This window comes from Armigeres subalbatus, chromosome 3 (genome assembly GCF_024139115.2).
Source record: "Armigeres subalbatus isolate Guangzhou_Male chromosome 3, GZ_Asu_2, whole genome shotgun sequence".
Classification (NCBI taxonomy): Eukaryota; Metazoa; Arthropoda; class Insecta; order Diptera; family Culicidae; genus Armigeres; species Armigeres subalbatus.
The window spans coordinates 189412898-189432055 of record NC_085141.1 but is presented as its reverse complement, the minus strand read 5'-3'; the positions used below and the strand labels follow the sequence as shown (position 1 = coordinate 189432055).

The window sequence follows — 19158 nt, the reverse complement described above, 5'->3', positions numbered from 1 at the left end:
AGCTTACCGGCTGTGTATATGGGATTGATAGTTGTTACCACCAAGCCTGCTTCTACGGCTCCCAATGCTATCAATGGGAATTCGGGCATGTTCGGTAAACAGATGGCCAAGGTGTCGCCGGGTGTAAATTTGCACTTTTGTTGCAGACGAATGGCCAAAGCTGCGCAGTGGTCGCGAAGCTGTCCATAGGTGTAGCTTCGTCCGGTAACGCCGCATATCTGTAATAAGTCGATTGGAAAGATTCTAATTAACGGTTGTTTACTGCTGGAAGGTTTGGGTAGAATGAATTCATTGATAACTTTTCATTGACGTGCTCGAGTATTATTATCTGCAGTCGTTATTTTGTTCGAACGTCACAATTTCGACAATGACCCATTTCCTAGAAGTTGTTGCCAAATATTTCCTCACTGCGGTTCCATACAGCGTTAATCATTGCATTAGTCCAATTTCCAGTGTGTTGTATTATCTTGCTTCAGAGAACATGAACGGATGAAACAATAAACGGTGAGCAAACTGGATTTTGACCCTTTCCGAGTGACGGTTGATAAGCTTCACCATTTGCTTGCTTCATCATGACGATTGCGGACTGAATATTATCTTCAAGTAGCAATCACCACTGTGATAGCCAGTGTCTACAACAGCTCCAATTGTCTGGAGTACAAAGCTCAAAGGTAAAAATAAATTTTATTTGGAATGTGCTGTGGTCTCCAGTTAACGTGGAGAGCAAATATGTAAGATCGTCAATATCGAGACGGTAAATTCGATTCTCGGTTAAGATTGTTTTGGAGAATGGTACAGATTTAAGCAATGACACACATAAAAAGCCAAAATATAATAACTGTACATTGAATATAGTATATAAAGTATATAGTATGCATACTTAGAAATGCAATCATATAAAAAAAATCGCAAACGAAGAAAAACATACGATGCAAGGTCAGAGTCTGAAAAGGCTTCATAAGGAACAATACGCAGAAGCTCTAGAGACGATTAACAGTATTCCGAGGAAAGCGTGCAGGCTCCGGTCAAAATATTAACTGCAACGGAAATATGTTGACCGATTGTACAAGAGTGACTACTTTGTCGAAAGAGCAATGTGAAATGTTTTTCAACAGACATGCAAACAAAATAAGTATTGATAATGAAGGATCCCCACTGAGAAGAGTGAAGACTTGAAGCTTTTTAGAAGTCGGAGGTCACCGGCTATACAAAACAAATCATCACGTGATGGAAATGATCTGAAATAGAGAACTACGAAATATTCAACAAAATCTATAATATAACACTTTATAATAGCCAATAAGATACTACCCAGTGCTCTGATAAGCTGTTGTTTGAATAGTTTGTCGGTGATTTGTACATACGCATATTGCTATTTTTAAAGGCTTCATTAACGTTATTTTTAAAACTGTGAACTGTACACTATCACTATCACGGAAAATGAATATTGTCTTGCAAATTGTTGCCTGACTTTTCCAGGCAACGATGTACAGAGTGTTGAGGAAACAATTCGTGTCTCCCTGAAAATGTATTTTGTTTATCAATATGTTTATCGAAATGTTTATTTATTTATTTATTGACAGTAACCATATAGCAACATTAATAATCACATATTGATCGCAAGAATATTCGAAAGCACACCTGGAGACACCCATGGCGATACGTGTTCTCAAATCGATCATGTTTTGTAGGACGGTCGGCATTTCTCAGATGTCATAAATGTGAGGACTTTCCGGGGCCCAAATATCGACTCTGATCACTATCTTATGTATCTAAGATAAGCGCAAGGTTTTCCAGCTTCACCGGTCCTAGGCGAGAATGAACCATGCTGCTGAATATATAGCGAATGTCGGGCAAGGGCGTTGCGGAACAATTCGCTCATAAGCTCGACAAAAGAATCGAAAGACACCCAACTGGAGAGAATTTGAACGCGTTGTAGCAAAAAAAAATCCACGAGGGGTTCAATTCAATAGCAACAGAGATACTTGGTATCACACAAAGAATCCAACGGAAAGGCTGGTTTGATGTTGAGTGCCTATGAGCGACAGAGAGAAAAACCAGGCCATGAGCCGTATGCTGGTGGCGGCTACACGTCAAAATAGACAACGATACAAAGAACTAAAGGCAGCTGAGAAAAAATTCCACCGGCGTAAGAAACGGGGGTACGACGAAAAAGTACTCTTGGAGGCAGAGGGAAGCTCTGCCAGAAACGACGGCGAATACCAAAGCGGTTTTCGAGAAGGACGACCAACAACGACCCAGATGTTTACTCTGCGACAAATCCTTGATAAATTCCGGGAATATTACTTGCGGATCCATCATTTCGTTTTAGCAGCGTACGACTCAGTGAAACATGACGTTCAGTGGCATATAATACTAGAACATGGCTTTCTGGCTGATTCGTGCGACGCTGGATGAATCCAAATCGTGAGACATCCGACTCGTTCATGACGTTATAAAATTGTTGCGACTAGCTGTTGCCGTCGCGGTTGAAACGCATTTGGGTCTGGGAGAGCCTTTATTGTTAAAAACCCAACTTAATTCACCGAGTAGTGATATTGCCTTTCTCGCATTTAGCCAAGACACCAACCTTATATAGTGAATATGGTTCGATGTACCATTTTCTTTATAACTTTTAAGCGCAACGGTCAATCGTTTTAAAATTCAATAGTGATCAACTAGCCTTTGTCCTCTGTCGAATGAAACTTGTTGCGAGGAAATCGGTTAAGGATTACTATATGAAAAGTTGTCTAATGTTTTTCTTAGCTTTTGTGCACACACATACACACACACATACACACATACATACACACGGACAGACATACATTTGTTTAGCTTGTTGAGCTGAGTCGAATGGTATATAACACTATGGGTCTCCGAAGCTTCAAAAAAAAGTTCGTGTTCGGAGTGAAATGATAGCCTTTCGGTACAACTTAGTTGTACGAGAAAGGCAAAAAGGTTCAATGAATTAACACACGCTCTTATAAGTTTGAAAACTTTTTTGTTATCCGAAATCCGTGCATATTTACAACATCGACTATTCCCTGCTGCTAAGATTCCAATTGAGTGTCATTGAGACCATCGAGTCAATCATTGCCCAACTCAAGCCAAAGCTGGCAATGGTTCAAGCCTGTTCAAGCAAACACAGAGGCAAAGTCAGTACATTATTGCCGGTGGGTGTCTACCAGGGTCTCAGCTTGGAGGGCTCCTCTTTAAATCGGTATCAGTAGTCCCGGCGAAATTATAACCGTGTTAACTGAATTCAATCGAGTAGGCGATCTCGATGGCCTGGCAACAGCATGATCCACGGCTCGGCATGTAAGCCGCACCCTAACAATAAGCAACACCCTATAATAGCATCCGTGCTCCCCCAGACTGTGCTAAGGCGTTCTGGAAATTGACCAAAATACTTAAATCCAAGACTCGGCCCATTCCACCTTTGATTCCGTTACACAAGAAAGGCTCCAAATATCGCTTGATAACTCATGCAGAGGTCGCTGTCATAGGTCGTCACTTTGTTAGCTCACACATTTTTTTACAGAACATCCTTAGTCCATACTAAGCACCCGTAATGAGCATGCTAACAATTTCCATCTGACTCCGAACTACTTCTACACTGTTCGAAATGTGCTACTGGGGGACGGCCTCTATCAACTAATCAAAAAACACGAAGGCCCCAGGCTTAATGAGTGTCTTCGTGTCAGTATTTCAGCGAAAGTCATCCCCACCCGGAAGCCTGGTATTAATACTTGCTCTCCCAAAAGTAGTCATCTCTTCAACCTTCCCTCAGGATTATCCTAGCTGTTTGAAAAGGCGATTCACCGCCGGCTTATTGAATTTGCCGATCACAACATATTGTTAATGAAACAGTTTAGTTTCCGACGAGGTCCATCCACCGTGCACCAACTGACTCAAGTTTCCAAAGTTCTCAGAAGTAGCAAGTTTGTCTCAAAAACCTCTGCCATGGCCTTACTCGATATCGAGAAGGCGGTCGACGATGGTTGGCATAATGGCCTGGTGTACAAAATACAACGCACCAATCTTTCCAGCTACCTGGTGAAAATCACCAACAACTATCTGTCGGCCAGGACATTCCGGGTCTCAATCAGCGGAGTGAGCTCTGATGCGCACGACATTATCGCAGCCATCCTCCAGGGCAAAATCTTCGGGTCCCTGCTGTTCAACCTGTTCACCTCTGAGTTGCCAGAACCTCAAGAAGGCAACATTCTGTCTCTGTTCGCAGATGCCATCTCTCTCGTCTACAAAGGGATAGTGATCAGAGCGCTACCTTAGCTTTGACCAGTGTTGGTAAAGTCACTCATAAATCTCAATCAACGATCGCTCCCGTGCGAACGAAATCGTCTGCGATTTTAAAGGAATGCATCACGCTTGAGTTTTTCATGCTTAAACGCATCATTTCACTCATTTGCCAAAAAATCATTTTGGTTTAAAAACGCATTTGAAATCAATTTGGGGGCAATTTATTGCTTATACATAAAAGAGTGTCTAATATTGTATGCGACAAACGTCAATTCACTGTTTTTAACGAAGGAGGACAAAAGAAAACCTACGATGATTCAAATGGATGATTCAACTCATCCATGAGTTTTTAGGTGCTGAGTTGGGTGCGTTTCAACTCACGCTTGATTTGAATCATCCATGAGTTTTGAGATTTTGAGTTTTTACCAACACTGGCTTTGACTGATTATGATTACACATAAGGTACACTGGGGGAAGTGGAAAAGGAAAAATCGATAGTTCATGTTCAACTTATTGTAAAAGCAGTTTAAATGATCTAAATGCATTCAATCATAATGGGCTCTTAAAAACAGTCCATTTTGCACCAACTGTGCGGTAATTCATACCATTTTAGTCGCTTGAAATTCATAAAAATATATTAGAAATTTAGGAGTTATTTTTCCACTTGACCCAGTGAAATGGGGTAAGTGGAAAACCCAAGTTATCTTGACCTTGAATTGTGATCAGTAGTGATATATGTTTAAAATCAAGACGGTAATTGCTCTGAGTACCTTTTGGTGAATAATTTCGTTGGAGTAAAGGAATAGGTCCCCAAGGAATTCTTGCAATAGCTAGGGGAGGGTGGTTGTGCCTTCTCAAACACTAAGTGTACGTTAAATCTGTATGTTCGCCCCAAGGATGAACTTTTTTGAGGAAGAATGAGACTCATAGTGTTATAAACCTTTCGACTCAGTTTAACGAATTGAGATGATGTCTGTGTGTGCGTGTTTGTAAGTATGTGTGCGCGCAAAACTCTTGCAAAATAATCGCCTATATTAAAAACCTTGTCCTTAACCAATTTGCTCGCAACAAATTCCATTCAACGTCGAAACTTGTTATGAATATAAAGGAATATGTATTAGGTATGAAATATATTTACCTATCAGTGCTATTTTTATCTTTCTCATACATTTTTTCATATGTAAAACATGTGAAAGGCATCAACACCGATAGGTGGATTAATCAGGCGTTTGCTTATGTATATTAGTCCAATCACCACTGGAATCACAATGATAATAAAGAAGGAATATATTCAGATTCACAATTATCAAAATAAATCATGGAGGGAAGGAAAAATTTGCGTGATCAGAACATTATCCAGTTCCCCCGCAGTGTTCGATATCAGGGGTAAGTGTAATAAAATCTTTAAATTATTTGCTTTCATCGTACAAACCACTACAAACTGAAAGTGATTAGTTTAATCGTATTATAATGGTCACCTGTGGTGCAAAATCACAAGAAAAAGTAACAATGTATGCAAGTAAGAATTAATTTTATGAATGCAAAAATTAACTTCTCGCGAAACCTAAAATAACAGGTCCAGCGTAAACTGTGTTGGTATATGTGTAACACAGATTTTAACATAATATTAGTGTGAACATTAAAGTATATTTTTGCACAATGTTATGGTGTGGTAAAAACTGTAAAATCTGTGCAATTGAAATTTTTCGAGTCGATTTTTACACTTACCCCCTTTTTCCACTTCCCCCAGTGTACCTTATCTAAGGTTGCTACTCCGTGATTGTCCAGATTCGGAATTATTTTTTGATGAATTGAGAAAAAACGCTACAGGAAATGTTACACACTGCCCAAGGAATGCTTCAAATATTTCTGTACAAAATGTTTCCACAGTGTTTTCTTATTAAGAATTGTTTAATGTTTTCCTATATGCTGACTAAGGTTTCTATTTAGAAGCTATAGGTTTCTCCTGGTTTCTACCAATCGCTTTCAGGAATCGTCTCAGTAAATTATTTTAAACCTGTTGTCCAATGCTAAGTGTTAAGCTTCCATTTCATAGACCAAATTGATGCATTGAATATTTTGAACCACCAACAATTATTACCAAAAGTATGAGGAATAACAAAGATAAAAGGAAAAGTACTTAAGATAGAATGTGTAAATATGTTCAAACCCAAAAATTTATAAATAATTTGTAACAACAACAACGGTGCGACCTCTGATCGATGACGGTGATCATGTCTTTTTATAACTTCAGCCAACTGCCTGTATAACGTTTGTAATCTGTATGAGGTCTATATGCAACAATTTAATTTAAATACGCATCTGCCTCATTCGTGATGTTTGACGTATTTAAGTAAGATTTTTTTTCCAAGAGAAAGTGATCATGGCTTGGACTTTGGATCGTTTCTATCGCTCTCCGAGAGGAGCCCTACTGCTGATCCACAACTTATTTACATCTCGGTTCCGACAGAATTTCAACTCTGATGACGATTGTGCAAACGCAGGCTTTTCAGAATATAAACTTAGCCGTCCATGCTCCTAATCGCGATTTCATTGTCATCTTGCTCAACCATGGTACAGTCTGCGGAGTTAACAAGTAAGTACCGTAATCCGGGGTAACATTGATATTTTTTTTTTGTAAATATTTCCTTCGTAAGTGAAATCATGGCTGGTGTTCTTGATTAGGCTGATACAAATATTCAAATACAATCATGTCTCCCCCCAATCCCAAACAAAAATAATTTTGAGGATTTTCAAAACATTCTTCAACAAATCCGAGGAGTTTTAAATTATTTTTTATTTTGTTATTTATTGTTTACTAGTTGAACGATCCCGATCTTGCTCGGGTTTATATTACTGGGCATCCCAACTGTCAATTGTAAAGTTCATTGCAATGCCGCACTCTGGATTATTTTTTGTGCGATCGCATTAGCTTTCCTCACAACTCGCCCTCATATAGTATTTTGACAATTTTCCTATTTTCTCCGTCAACTTTATCAACTCTTAACCCCCTTCACCTTTCGGAGACCAGTAGGACATAATTTTAATTAAATATTTGTAACGGACTTATGTATGTGGATAACTTTAAACTTGTTTTGAAAATCTTTTTTGTCGAGTTTTATTATTTTTCAATTTGGGGTAACTTTGACCATCAATAGTTTCGATCATCATCTATTAAAAATAATGTAAAAAAAATAAAAACGTCTCTCAAAGCGAGTTGATGTAGTTGAAACAATAGAAGAACTAACTATACAATATTACGATAATATCGAACTTTTTATAGAAGGCTCGGAGACCCATAGTGTTATATACCAATCCACTCTGCTAGACGAACTCAGTGAATGTCTGTATGTCCGTGTGCGTATGTGTATGTGTTTAGTAATCCTTACCTGTTATTTTTGTAACAAGTTGCATTTAATTTTATAACCACCGGTCATTTATTTCAAATGTTTGAAGAAAATGGTGAAATTTTCACTTTGTTACGTCTAAAAAGCAAGCGTTTGTAAACGCCTTAAGGTAGATAGGGTCTGAGTCATTTGGCATAACGGTCATTTAGCATAATTTGGAACTGTTGAAGGGAAATGGTTATTTGATGTATTTTTCACATAGTGTAGATCGAGGATAACGGACATTTGGCATAATTTTGAACTACAACAAAAAGTGGGTCTTTTGGCATAACGGACATTTGACATAATTTGGAAAGGGTTATTTGATGTGTGTTTTCACATAGAGTAGATTAAGGATATGTTCTGATAGATTTAGACTGATGATGGACATTTTTCGGAAGGGCGGACAAACGAAGTGGCAGAACTACTTCCGAGCAAGGGATCACATTCGTCATTGACTTATTCCAGGAAAACATGTAGACGTCTTGATTCAGGACAAACACCTACTTTTAAAGAACGGATTAAATCCAAGATTGTCTCAATTCGGGCAAACGTCTACTTTTAAAAAAGATATCACATTCACCATTGCCTTAACCCGGGCCAACGCCCGGGATTAAATTCACCACCTTGTTCCAAGAAAATGCCAACGCCAACGCCAGGGATGAATGTAATGGTCTTGCTGTTCCAATTGTTGGGTTGATCTTCTTGGCACCACGAGGACGAAGGATGGTGTGATAATCACTAGTCACATCTAAAGACCGGGTTAACACTTGGTCCGAAGACCAAAACTGAACTGATTTCTTCTGACTGGACGGATCTTATTTATAGGGCGATCCAGGCCTTAGTTATCAGAATGCTTAGTTATCAAACTGTTAATATAGAACCTAATGGAAGGTTCCTGGAGTGACTTTTGCTAAGACCAGCATATGCTCGTCAAACAACAAAGCCCCTGGAGTTGACCAACTACCAGGAGAACTGTTTAAACACGGTGGTTAGGCACTGGCTAGAGCGCTGCACTGGGTGATGATTACCAAGGTTTGGAAGGATGAGGTTCTGCCGCAGGAGTGGATGGAAGGTGTCGTGTGTCCCATCTACAAAAAGGGCGATAAGCTGGATTGTAGCAACTACCGCGCAATCACATTGCTGAACGCCGCCTACAAGGTACTCTCCTAAATTTTATGCCGCCGACTAACACCAATTGCAAGAGAGTTCGTGGGGCAGTACCAGGCGGGATTTATGGGTGAACGCTCTAACACAGACCAGGTGTTCGCCATACGTCAGGTATTGCAGAAATGCCGCGAATACAACGTGCCCACACATCATCTATTTATCGACTTCAAAGCCGCATATGATACAATCGATCGGGACCAGCTATGGCAGCTAATGCACGAAAACGGATTTCCGGATAAACTGATACGGTTGATCAAGGCGACGATGGATCGGGTGATGTGCGTAGTTTGATTTTCAGGGGCATTCTCGAGTCCCTTCGAAACGCGTAGAGGGTTACGGCAAGGTGATGGTCTTTCGTGTCTGCTATTCAACATCGCTTTGGAGGGAGTAATACGAAGGGCAGGGATTGACACGAGTTGTACGATTTTCACGAAGTCCGTTAAGTTATTTGGTTTCGCTGACGACATTGATATCATGGCACGTAACTTTGAGAGGATGGAGGAAGCCTACATCAGACTGAAAAGCGAAGCTAAACGGATTGGACTAGTCATCAATACGTCGAAAACGAAGTACATGATAGGAAGAGGCTCAAGAGAGGTCAATGTAAGCCACCCACCACGAGTTTCTATCGGTGGTGACGAAATCGAGGTGGTAGAAGAATTTGTGTACTTGGGCTCACTGGTGACCGCCGATAACGATACCAGCAGAGAAATTCGGAGGCGCATAGTGGCTGGAAATCGTACTTACTTTGGACTCTGTAAGACGCTCCGATCGAATAGAGTTCGCCGCCGTACCAAACTGACTATCTACAAAACGCTTATAAGACCGGTAGTTTTCTACGGACACGAGACCTGGACGATGCTCGTGGAGGACCAACGCGCACTGGGAGTTTTTGAAAGGAAAGTGTTGCGTACCATCTATGGTGGGTGCAGATGGCGGACGGTACGTGGAGGAGGCGAATGAACCACGAGTTGCATCAGCTGTTGGGAGAACCATCCAACGTTCACACCGCGAAAATCGGAAGACTGCGGTGGGCCGGGCACGTAGCCAGAATGTCGGACAGTTCTTCTTCTTCTTCTTATTGGCATTACATCCCCACACTGGGACAGAGCCGCCTCGCAGCTTAGTGTTCATTAAGCACTTCCACAGTTATTAAATGCGAGGTTTCTAAGCCAGGTTACCATTTTTGCATTCGTATATCATGAGGCTAACACGATGATACTTTTATGCCCAGGGAAGTCGAGACAATTTCCAATCCGAAAATTGTCTAGACCGGCACCGGGAATCGAACCCAGCCACCCTCAGCATGGTCTTGCTTTGTAGCCGCGCGTCTTACCGCACGGCTAAGGAGGGCCCAAATGTCGGACAGTAATCCGGTGAAAATGGTTCTCGACAACGATCCGACGGGAACAAGAAGGCGAGGTGCACAGCGGGCAAGGTGGATCGATCAGGTGGAGGAAGATTTGCGGACCCTCCGCAGACTGCGTTGTTGGCGAAGTGCAGCCATGGACCGAGCTGAATAGAGAAGACTTTTATACGCAGCACAGGCCACTCCGGCCTTAGTCTGATAATAAATAAATAAAGCATATGCTCGTCAGTGGCCGCATCGATCGATTCGTAATTCGACCCGAAAGCTTTACATAGTTGCAATCGATTTGCGAACGTAAGCGATGCGATGTAAACGATCGCACGTTTTTCGCGGTTCTAGAATTGACTCGTCTTTTGCATTACACACATCTACCATTGCCGTATTCTGGACAAACTTCTATTTCCATAGAAGGAATCACTTTTCCTTTTGGAAAAGGGATCAAATCCACCATTGCCTTATTGCGGACAAACACCTAATTTTAAAAGAAGCGATCACATTAACCATTGCATTAATTCGGACAAGCGCTTACTTTAAAACACCCAGATTAATCCATCTAACAGTGATGATGCCTTTCTCGTGCATTATAAAATATATTGAAAAAATTACATTAGAAAGGTCAAAAAAGCTCTTCAGGGGAATAGATCACAATTTTTCGATCTTTTTGCATGTTTTTGCATTGATTTAGAAGCATTGGCACAACTTTTGAAAAATCATTTTTTTGGGTTTTTATTTTGAACAATGATTTTTCAATAATTCCAAAATGTAATGTCCGATCGAGCCAATTTTCAATAGCAATCAATTGCAATCTCTGTCGAATGCAACTTGTTGCGAGTAAATAATGGTAAGATAAAAATGCTAAGTTCTAAAAAGTGTGTCTACAAAATTTGTACACATACACACATACAGACATCACCTCAGTTCGTCGAGCTGAGTCGATCGGTATATAACACTATGGGTCTCCGGACCTTCTATCAAAAGTCCTTTTTTGGAGCAATCATATTGCCTTTCTGTAAAACTTTGTTGTACTGCCTATTTTTAAAGAAGACATCACATCCACAATTGTTTTAACACGGGCAAACGCATCCCGATGGATGCTTCATTTTCAATGGATAGATAACATTTATCATTGCTTCATACTTAGCAAATGCATGCTTTCTTCGGAAGGATTATGTCTTTTTAATTAAGAAAATTATTTTGAGCTTTTTAGTGGAATGTCTTCACTTGTCATAAGACGAGTTTGTACAATCCCATTTAATTCCACCACTTAATTGTACCTTGACAGATACGTATTTCGACCTCAACAGTAAGGTCGTCTTCAGTGTCTCGTAAGTCGAGTCAAGTACGAGACACTGAAGACGACCTTACGTCTGAGGTCTAAATACGTATCTGTCAAGGTACAATTAAGTGGTGGAATTAAATGGGATTGTACAAACTCGTCTTATGACAAGTCTTTTTAATGTTATTATCGAACATAATAAGCGAACAAAAAAAAAAGTCATATGTCCGTTATGCCAAATGACACTCACTTTTGTCGCTGTTCTCAATTATGCCAAATGTCCGTTATGTCCGATTTTTTTTCATTTGTGTGCTTTTTTGGCAGCTTGCTGTGAGTTAAAAAAATATTGTTGATTTTATTTTTCAAATCTAGACAAAAAAGAAATGCTAATTCAGGCGAAGGTTATATCTCGGGTACTTATTCAAAAGGACGTATGTGATTTTGTAAACAAAGATTCCAACGTTGATTTGTCCAATCTGATGGCTCTCCCACGCAAACCGACACCAATAACAGGTAGCCGAAGGCTTCCCCTACCTGTATGTAGTGATGGTTTGCGTGGGAGTGCTATCAGATTGGACAAATTGACGTTTGAATCTTTGTTTACAAAATATCACATACGTCCTTTTTGAATAAGTACCCGAGATATGTATATCGTTCAGCAGTAAATTTAGTGAAGATTATAAAACCTAACTCACGATGGACCATGATGGACAAAAAAAACCTAAATCACAATAAGTAATTGTAAGAGAACTGTTCCGATTTCCGTCTCACTGAACATATATTCATGTCATCGCAAAACAAAGAAATACAACACTAATCTTGTCGCTTCTTTTTGCTAACCTGCGTGCTCACTGATTACAAAATTAAGAAACAACCCAAATTCCTTTTCATTGCTTTGTTTTTGATGGGATGGAAATAGGAGCTATGTGATGAAGTGCCGAACCGTTCCCCTATTAACAGAAAATAATATTTTCTTTTTTTCTTGAAAATGGTTGAACTGATCAATGATACCCTGGCGATCAACGCTTCCCTGGATTACGGTAATTTAATTTTTAGCATTAAGTTAAAAAATGAAAATTGTGTCTTGCTTGATGAGATTGGTTTCCCTGAAAGGTGGATTGCGGTTATGATTCATTTGTATTCTAATAGTTACTTTTTAGCATTGACCTTTTTTTTGCAAAACTGGTAAAAATAAAAATAAGGGTTTAATTAGATGTATTGGTGATCCATATGCTACCGGTAATTGAAAAAGATTCAATCAAGTATGAATCATATCAGTTCAAACTATGATGGGATACCGTCTAGTGCGCCAAAACTCACGGCTTCCATGATACAATCAAATCAAACATGTTTATTCTCAAACATTGCTTACGGAAGAATTCTCGAACTGCCACTTACCACTGCCGTTTTGTTGGCCCACTGGGTGAAGCTGTCCCACACGTACTGCTCCAGCGTGGTATGAGGCACCTGGAGCTTTGTGCCGTACAGCGAGTTCTGCTCGAAGCCATTCTCCGGCGGGAAGACGTAGTCCTCTAAATACTTAAACTGACTTTTTGTACTGAGTGCTTGTACACATTGCTTTCTCCACGATTTTTTCACTGCGTTGGACACATTGTTCAGTTGGGCGATACGCGACGATACTCCTCGGATCATGCTTATGTTGCTGAAGGTGTTTAGTAAATATCACTCCGCTGTTCAGGTTTCAATATCGCGAGATGATTGGCTTTTTGGCTACGCTATTTTGTCTGTGGAGTAGGGAGAAAGGACGAAATATTTATAAGCTTCGCCGAACTGTTGTTGTTGATATGGAAATGTGATTCAAACATGAAAAAGAATTGGGTCGAATCAATTGGGTCTCTTTGGAGAATGCGGATAAACATCTGAATGCTCTCGGGTCTAAATATAGCATCGTCGCATGCCTGCACTATGGTCTAAGAAATAAATTTATGTAGAAAATATCTTTTCACAATCCCTAAAATAAGGTGCATAATGCAATCATTTATGATCCAAAAATATGAACAAAATGAAATTAAGCTTACACAGCATTCTATTATTTGTTAATGTAAATTAATTAAATATTGCACTTATCTTAAATTTACATAAGTTTTGTTTGATTTAAATAGAATTTTTGGAACATATTTCATAGATTTTGTGCAATGTTACCTCTTTTAGGCCAACACAAATATGTTTTCTCCCATGTCTCAACAAAATATTGCAAGCTTATTGCACATTAAATTAGTTTATTTTACGGTTAGGTACTTTTCTATATTGATCTTAGATTTGTCTACGTAGGTATGTAAAACTATTTTTTTTCTGTTTTATTGTACAATTATTCTCTTATTAGTTTTCGTTAGTTTATTTCAGAATCATCAATCCGTATAATTTACAGCCAGCCCCATAGTGCCTTGCTTGTAAACATCCTTAATATTTGACGACTGCCAAAGGATTTGTGCTTGGAAGGCCATCACCGCCGCACCATACGTGACTGGTGAGGACCGTTTTTCCAAATCTCGTTTCTTTTTTCGGCTGTTCGGATAAATGCGATAAATTTTTAAATTATTTTCAACATATCTTCGACACTGGTGCTCGGTGGGTAGCTTCCGCTTTCCGTTACTGTGAGGCTTCTGGCTTGAGCACGGCGTGGACAGTGCTGCAGAAGCGGATAGGTAAGGGATTGAATTTTTCAATGCCATATCAGAGCAACAGTTTTTTAGCCCGTGCTGCCTTTCATTATACTTTATAGCGGCAGGCAGGAAAACGGGATTGGAACATGAGATTGGTTTTAGGTGAATGAGAGCTGGAATGTGTTTTTTCTTATTTGAAACGACATTTGTGCAATTACGAATATTTATATATTCCGTACATCATTTTATATTCATGGTAATAGTAAAAGTCACGTGAGTATGAGCATGAGCATGATGGATGCACATTTTGTAGTTGCTACTCCATGATTGACCAGAACAATTTTGGTAGCGCAGGGATCCAATGGAGTGAAGCATGGGCGTTGCTTTCCAACTTCAATGTACACAGTACAAATGCTCCAGTATTGCAAATGATCGATAGCGGCGCTGGCGACGTCCTTACAGTCTATCGTGGGGGGGATGGTGGTGGCTTAGGAATTGGTGATGCAGTCACTCGCCCGGTGCAAGCCGAGTATACCTCTGCACTTGCTACGATATCATGCGGAATTTTATTGGAATTTGGAGATAGGTTCTATGAGGCAGTGGTTTGTCTTGGTTAACGTGCTGAATCCTAATTGGATGCAAAACGAGCTTTTTCCTTTAAGTCAAGTTTAAAGGATAGAAGATGAAAACGGTATGGAATTCATTTCTAGTTCTAGCGATTGCTAGAACATGAGACTTATATAGAAAGATACAAAGTAGGAGAATGGAACGGGCTTGGAATTTACCTCCTGTGTATGAAGCAGAAGCGGTAGCCCGTTTAGTAAAAGTCACGAGTATTTGAATAGACATAAAAGTGTGTCTATTGCAAGATTATCCATCAAGCACAAATCGTTGCGAGCAACTTGGTTTAGAAAGTACAGATGTAGTGCCAACAAAAGCTGTTTCACGTATTATTTGTTTAATTATTAGTATTTTGGCTACAATTTTTAAACATATTCCCTTTTACAATGGAAAATAATTATTAAATAATGTTTTGATTAGTGAATTATAAATTCATGAAAAAGTTGTTAGCGCATTTATTTGCACATCACCGAGAGATCCAACATCTCTGCTACAGAGCCCTGCAAGAAAAGTACCGTCATGTGTCACATTTAATAGGTCTCCTACTCGATTGGAACGCGATTTTAAATGAAAATGACAATTCCCATTGAAATCCAAAGAATTTCCTTCGAAATTCTGCAAATATTGCTTTGGATATCAACCGAGTAATTTTCCGTGAAAACTTGGAAGAACTTTCGGAAGATTTTTACTGCCCGTTCCAGAAAAATTCCCGAAGAAATTCGGAAGATTTTTCCATGAAAATAAAAACAACATCCGTGCAAACTTCGAACAACTTCTTGTGGAATCTGTAAAGAATTACCAATGGAATTTCCGAAGAACTTTTCGTAAAAATTCCTATGGATTTCTCGTTGAAATCCAAAGAATGTCTAATTGAAATTAAATTTTTGAATGAAGAAGGGCCGTTTGGCCGAAAATCTGATCGTCCAAATATGTCGTTCGCCGAACAAGTTATTTAGCCGAATAAATCGTCCGGCCGGCACGGCAAATGCTGGGTAAAGCGTACCATTGGTACTTCGCGTATCTGAAGGAATAAAATAGACCCCATCTCGCGGTCCTTAGCCTCTTACCCAGCAACTCCTATCCCTACCTCCCCGCGGTGCTGGCCGGGATACGAGCAACCTTAGGGAAGATCTGGTAACCAACCCCGGTGGGAGCTATGGTCGTATGCTGACAGGGAAGGGGGGGTTTGCTCCTCTCCGGAGGTGCAAATCTTATTGAGCATCTGTTCTCCATGTCAGGATCGGCTCACAACAGCGTCTGTTCTCCATGTTAGGGGCGGCTGATCATCGTCCGAGTGCCAGCGAGGGATTCTAAGTTAAACTGTGCACCATGGTCCACCGGCAATAAGGAGGAATGGTCCTCCGGAAAACTAGGGGGTTTGGTGTCAGGCCCTTCAAGCCAGCCTTTAAAAAATCATAAGCAACGAACAATCAACAAGAGAGTACGGACCGGAACCATCGGCGAAGACCACTGCGACGAAAAGGGACTAGCGATTGGAAACTCGGTTCGTGGAACTGCAAATCTCTCAACTTCATCGGGAGCACACGCATACTCGCCGATGTGCTCAAGAACCGTGGATTCGGCATCGTAGCGCTGCAGGAGGTTTGTTGGAAGGGATCAATGGTGCGAACGTTTAAAGGTAATCATCCCAAGTAACAATTTTCATGCCTGTTAGATTTATTTAATTCTTATAGCGGATTTATGAAAGCAGTCACCATGGCTAGTTGCTCAGATTTATTGGCGATCTTATTGCTATCAATAAACCTCTAATAAATCTGTTCGAAAAGCTTCAAACGTCAAATGCCGACTGGTCTTGTTAGCAGCTCTACGGTTGTAACGAAGAGCATAATAAGTCCAATTTTCAAAGCTTGATCAAAGCCATAATTTTGGGTCGTAATGTGGTCAAATGAATAACCCCAATAAGAATATTTACATTGCAAAGGGTTTATAACGGTGTTTAATAAGAGCAACATTTTTCTGATAGAAATCTATGATGGCCATATTGGAAATGGAGAGCCATCTTCAAGTCAGTGAAATTAATCACTGGAATTTATGATTAGACGGTATTTTCGCCGCAAAAGACACGTTTTTGGTAAAAGATATAAAAAACAAACATATTTGGGTGTAATATTAATTGATTTAGTGAAGATTTACGTTATTGATGTTATAAGAATTTTAAATTCATTGCCCAAAACTATATTATTTTGCGGGCGCGTAGTGCTTAATCTCATTTTTGTACTAGCTTTCACCATGAAATCGAGCGCGCACCTCATTTCCATAAAGGTACATTGGAAAAAAAACTTGAAAAATTATTTTTGTAGTCATCCTCATCATGATTTTCATCAACACTTTAGTTTGTTATTATTTGTTTGCAAGATTTTGTTTCTCTTTTTTCAAAGCAAATTTTTGACAGCTGCCGCAGCCAAATTCCCTTTTTTGCGGGCGGCTTGAAACGGATTTTTATATACTCTTATAAGAGGTTTATAGTGGTAATCTAGAGAGGGCCATTTGGACATATCTTACTCTTATAGTGGTCATCAGAAGGTAATCATGTAGTAATGGGTTTTATTGTCAGTTCTTGTAATTCGATCTTGAAAACCATTTCTAGAGCGGAATAAAACTTGAAATGTTACTTGGGATATCATCTACCAGATCAACACACACGAGCTGGGAACAGCTTTCATAGTGATGGGCGATATGCAAAGGCGCGTGATCGGGTGGTGGCCGTTCAATGAAAGAATGTGCAGGTTGAGGATCAAAGGCCGGTTCTTCAACTTCAGCATAATCAACGTCCATAGCCCACACTCCGGAAGCACTGATGATGATAAGGACGCATTCTACGCGCAGCTGGAATGTGAGTACGACAGCTGCCCAAGCCACGACATCAAAATTATCATAGGAGATTTGAACGCTCAGGTTGGCCAAGAGGAGGAGTTTAGACCGACTATTGGAAAGTTCAGCGCTCACCGGCTGACGAACGAACGATTTCGCCGCCTCCAATGGCCATTCGCAGCACCTACTTCCAACACAGCCTCCCGTATCGGTACACCTGGAGATCACCACTGCAGACAGAATCACAAATCGACCACGTTCTGATTGATGGACGGCACTTCTCCGACATTATTGACGTCAGGACATATCGTGGCGCTAACATCGACTCTGACCACTAGCTGGTGATGGTTAAACTGCGCCCAAAACTATCCGTCATCAACAATGTTCGGTACCGACGACCGCCGCGGTACAACCTAGAGCGACTGAAGCAACCTGATGTCGCCACTGCATACGCGCAGCATCTCGAGGCAGCGTTTCCGGAAGAGGGTGAGCTCGATGGGGCCCCTCTTGAGGACTGCTGGAATACAGTTAAAGCAGCCATTAACGACGCAGCGGAGAACAACGTCGGGTATATGGGTCGAAGTCGACGGAACGATTGGTTCGACGAAGAGTGCAGACAGATTCTGGAGGAGAAGGACGTAGCGCGGGCGGTCGCGCTGCAGCAAGGTACCCGGCAGAACGTGGAACGTTATAGACGGAAGCGGAGACAGCAGACCCGCTTTTTTCAGGAGAAGAAACGCCGCCTGGAAGAAGCGAAGTGCGAGGAGATGGAACAGCTGTGCCGTTCTCAAGATACACGCAAGTTCTATCAGAAGCTTAACGCATCCCGCAAAGGCTTCGTGCCGCGAGCCGAAATGTACCGGGATAAGGATGGGAGCATCTTGATGGACGAACGTGTGGTGATCGAAAGGTGGAAGTAGCACTACGAGGAACATCTGAATGGCGCTGAGAGTACAGGCAGTGAAAGTCAAGGCAGCGGAGAAGATGACTACGTCAGTTCAGCGGACGATGGAAGCCAACCAGCCCCCACCTTGAGGGAAGTTAAGGATGCCATTCAACAGCTAAAGACCAATAAAGCAGCTGGTAAGGATGGTATCGGAGCTGAGCTCATCAATATGGGCCCGGAAAAGCTGGCCACTTGCCTGAACAAACTGATAGTCAGAATCTGGGAAACCGAACAGCTACCGGAGGAGTGGAAGGAAGGGGTTATATGCCTCATCTACAAGAAAGGCGACAAACTGGAGTGTGAGAACTTTCGAGCGATCACCATCCTTAATGCCGCCTACAAAGTGATATCCCAGATCATCTTCCGTCGTCTGTCACCATTAGTGAACGAGTTCGTGGGAAGTTATCAAGCCGGCTTCGTTGACGGCCGCTCGACAACGGACCAGTTCTTTACTGTACGGCAAATCCTTCAAAAATGCCGGGAATACCAGGTCCCAACGCACCATCTGTTCGTTGATTTCAAGGCGGCATACGACAGTATAGACCGCGTAGAGCTATGGAAAGTTATGGACGAGAACAGCTTCCCTGGAAAGCTTACCAGACTGATCAAAGCAACGGTGGATGGTGTGCAAAACTGTGTGAAGATTTCGGGCGAACACTCCTGTTCGTTCGAAT

General features: G+C 40.9%; 1 protein-coding gene across 3 annotated transcripts in view; it reads right to left on the bottom strand.

Moving 5' to 3' along the window:
- Positions 1 to 19158, bottom strand: part of LOC134228013 (uncharacterized) — a 74406-nt gene that overhangs the window by 6384 nt on the left and 48864 nt on the right. For all 3 annotated transcript variants that reach the window (XM_062709771.1, XM_062709770.1, XM_062709772.1), the window contains exons 2-3: positions 12860 to 13206; positions 8 to 218 (exon numbers count right to left, since the gene is read on the bottom strand). In XM_062709771.1, the coding sequence (XP_062565755.1) occupies positions 8 to 218; positions 12860 to 13114 (466 nt within the window). In that variant the 5' untranslated portion in view covers positions 13115 to 13206. The remainder of the gene's footprint in view (positions 1 to 7; positions 219 to 12859; positions 13207 to 19158) is intronic.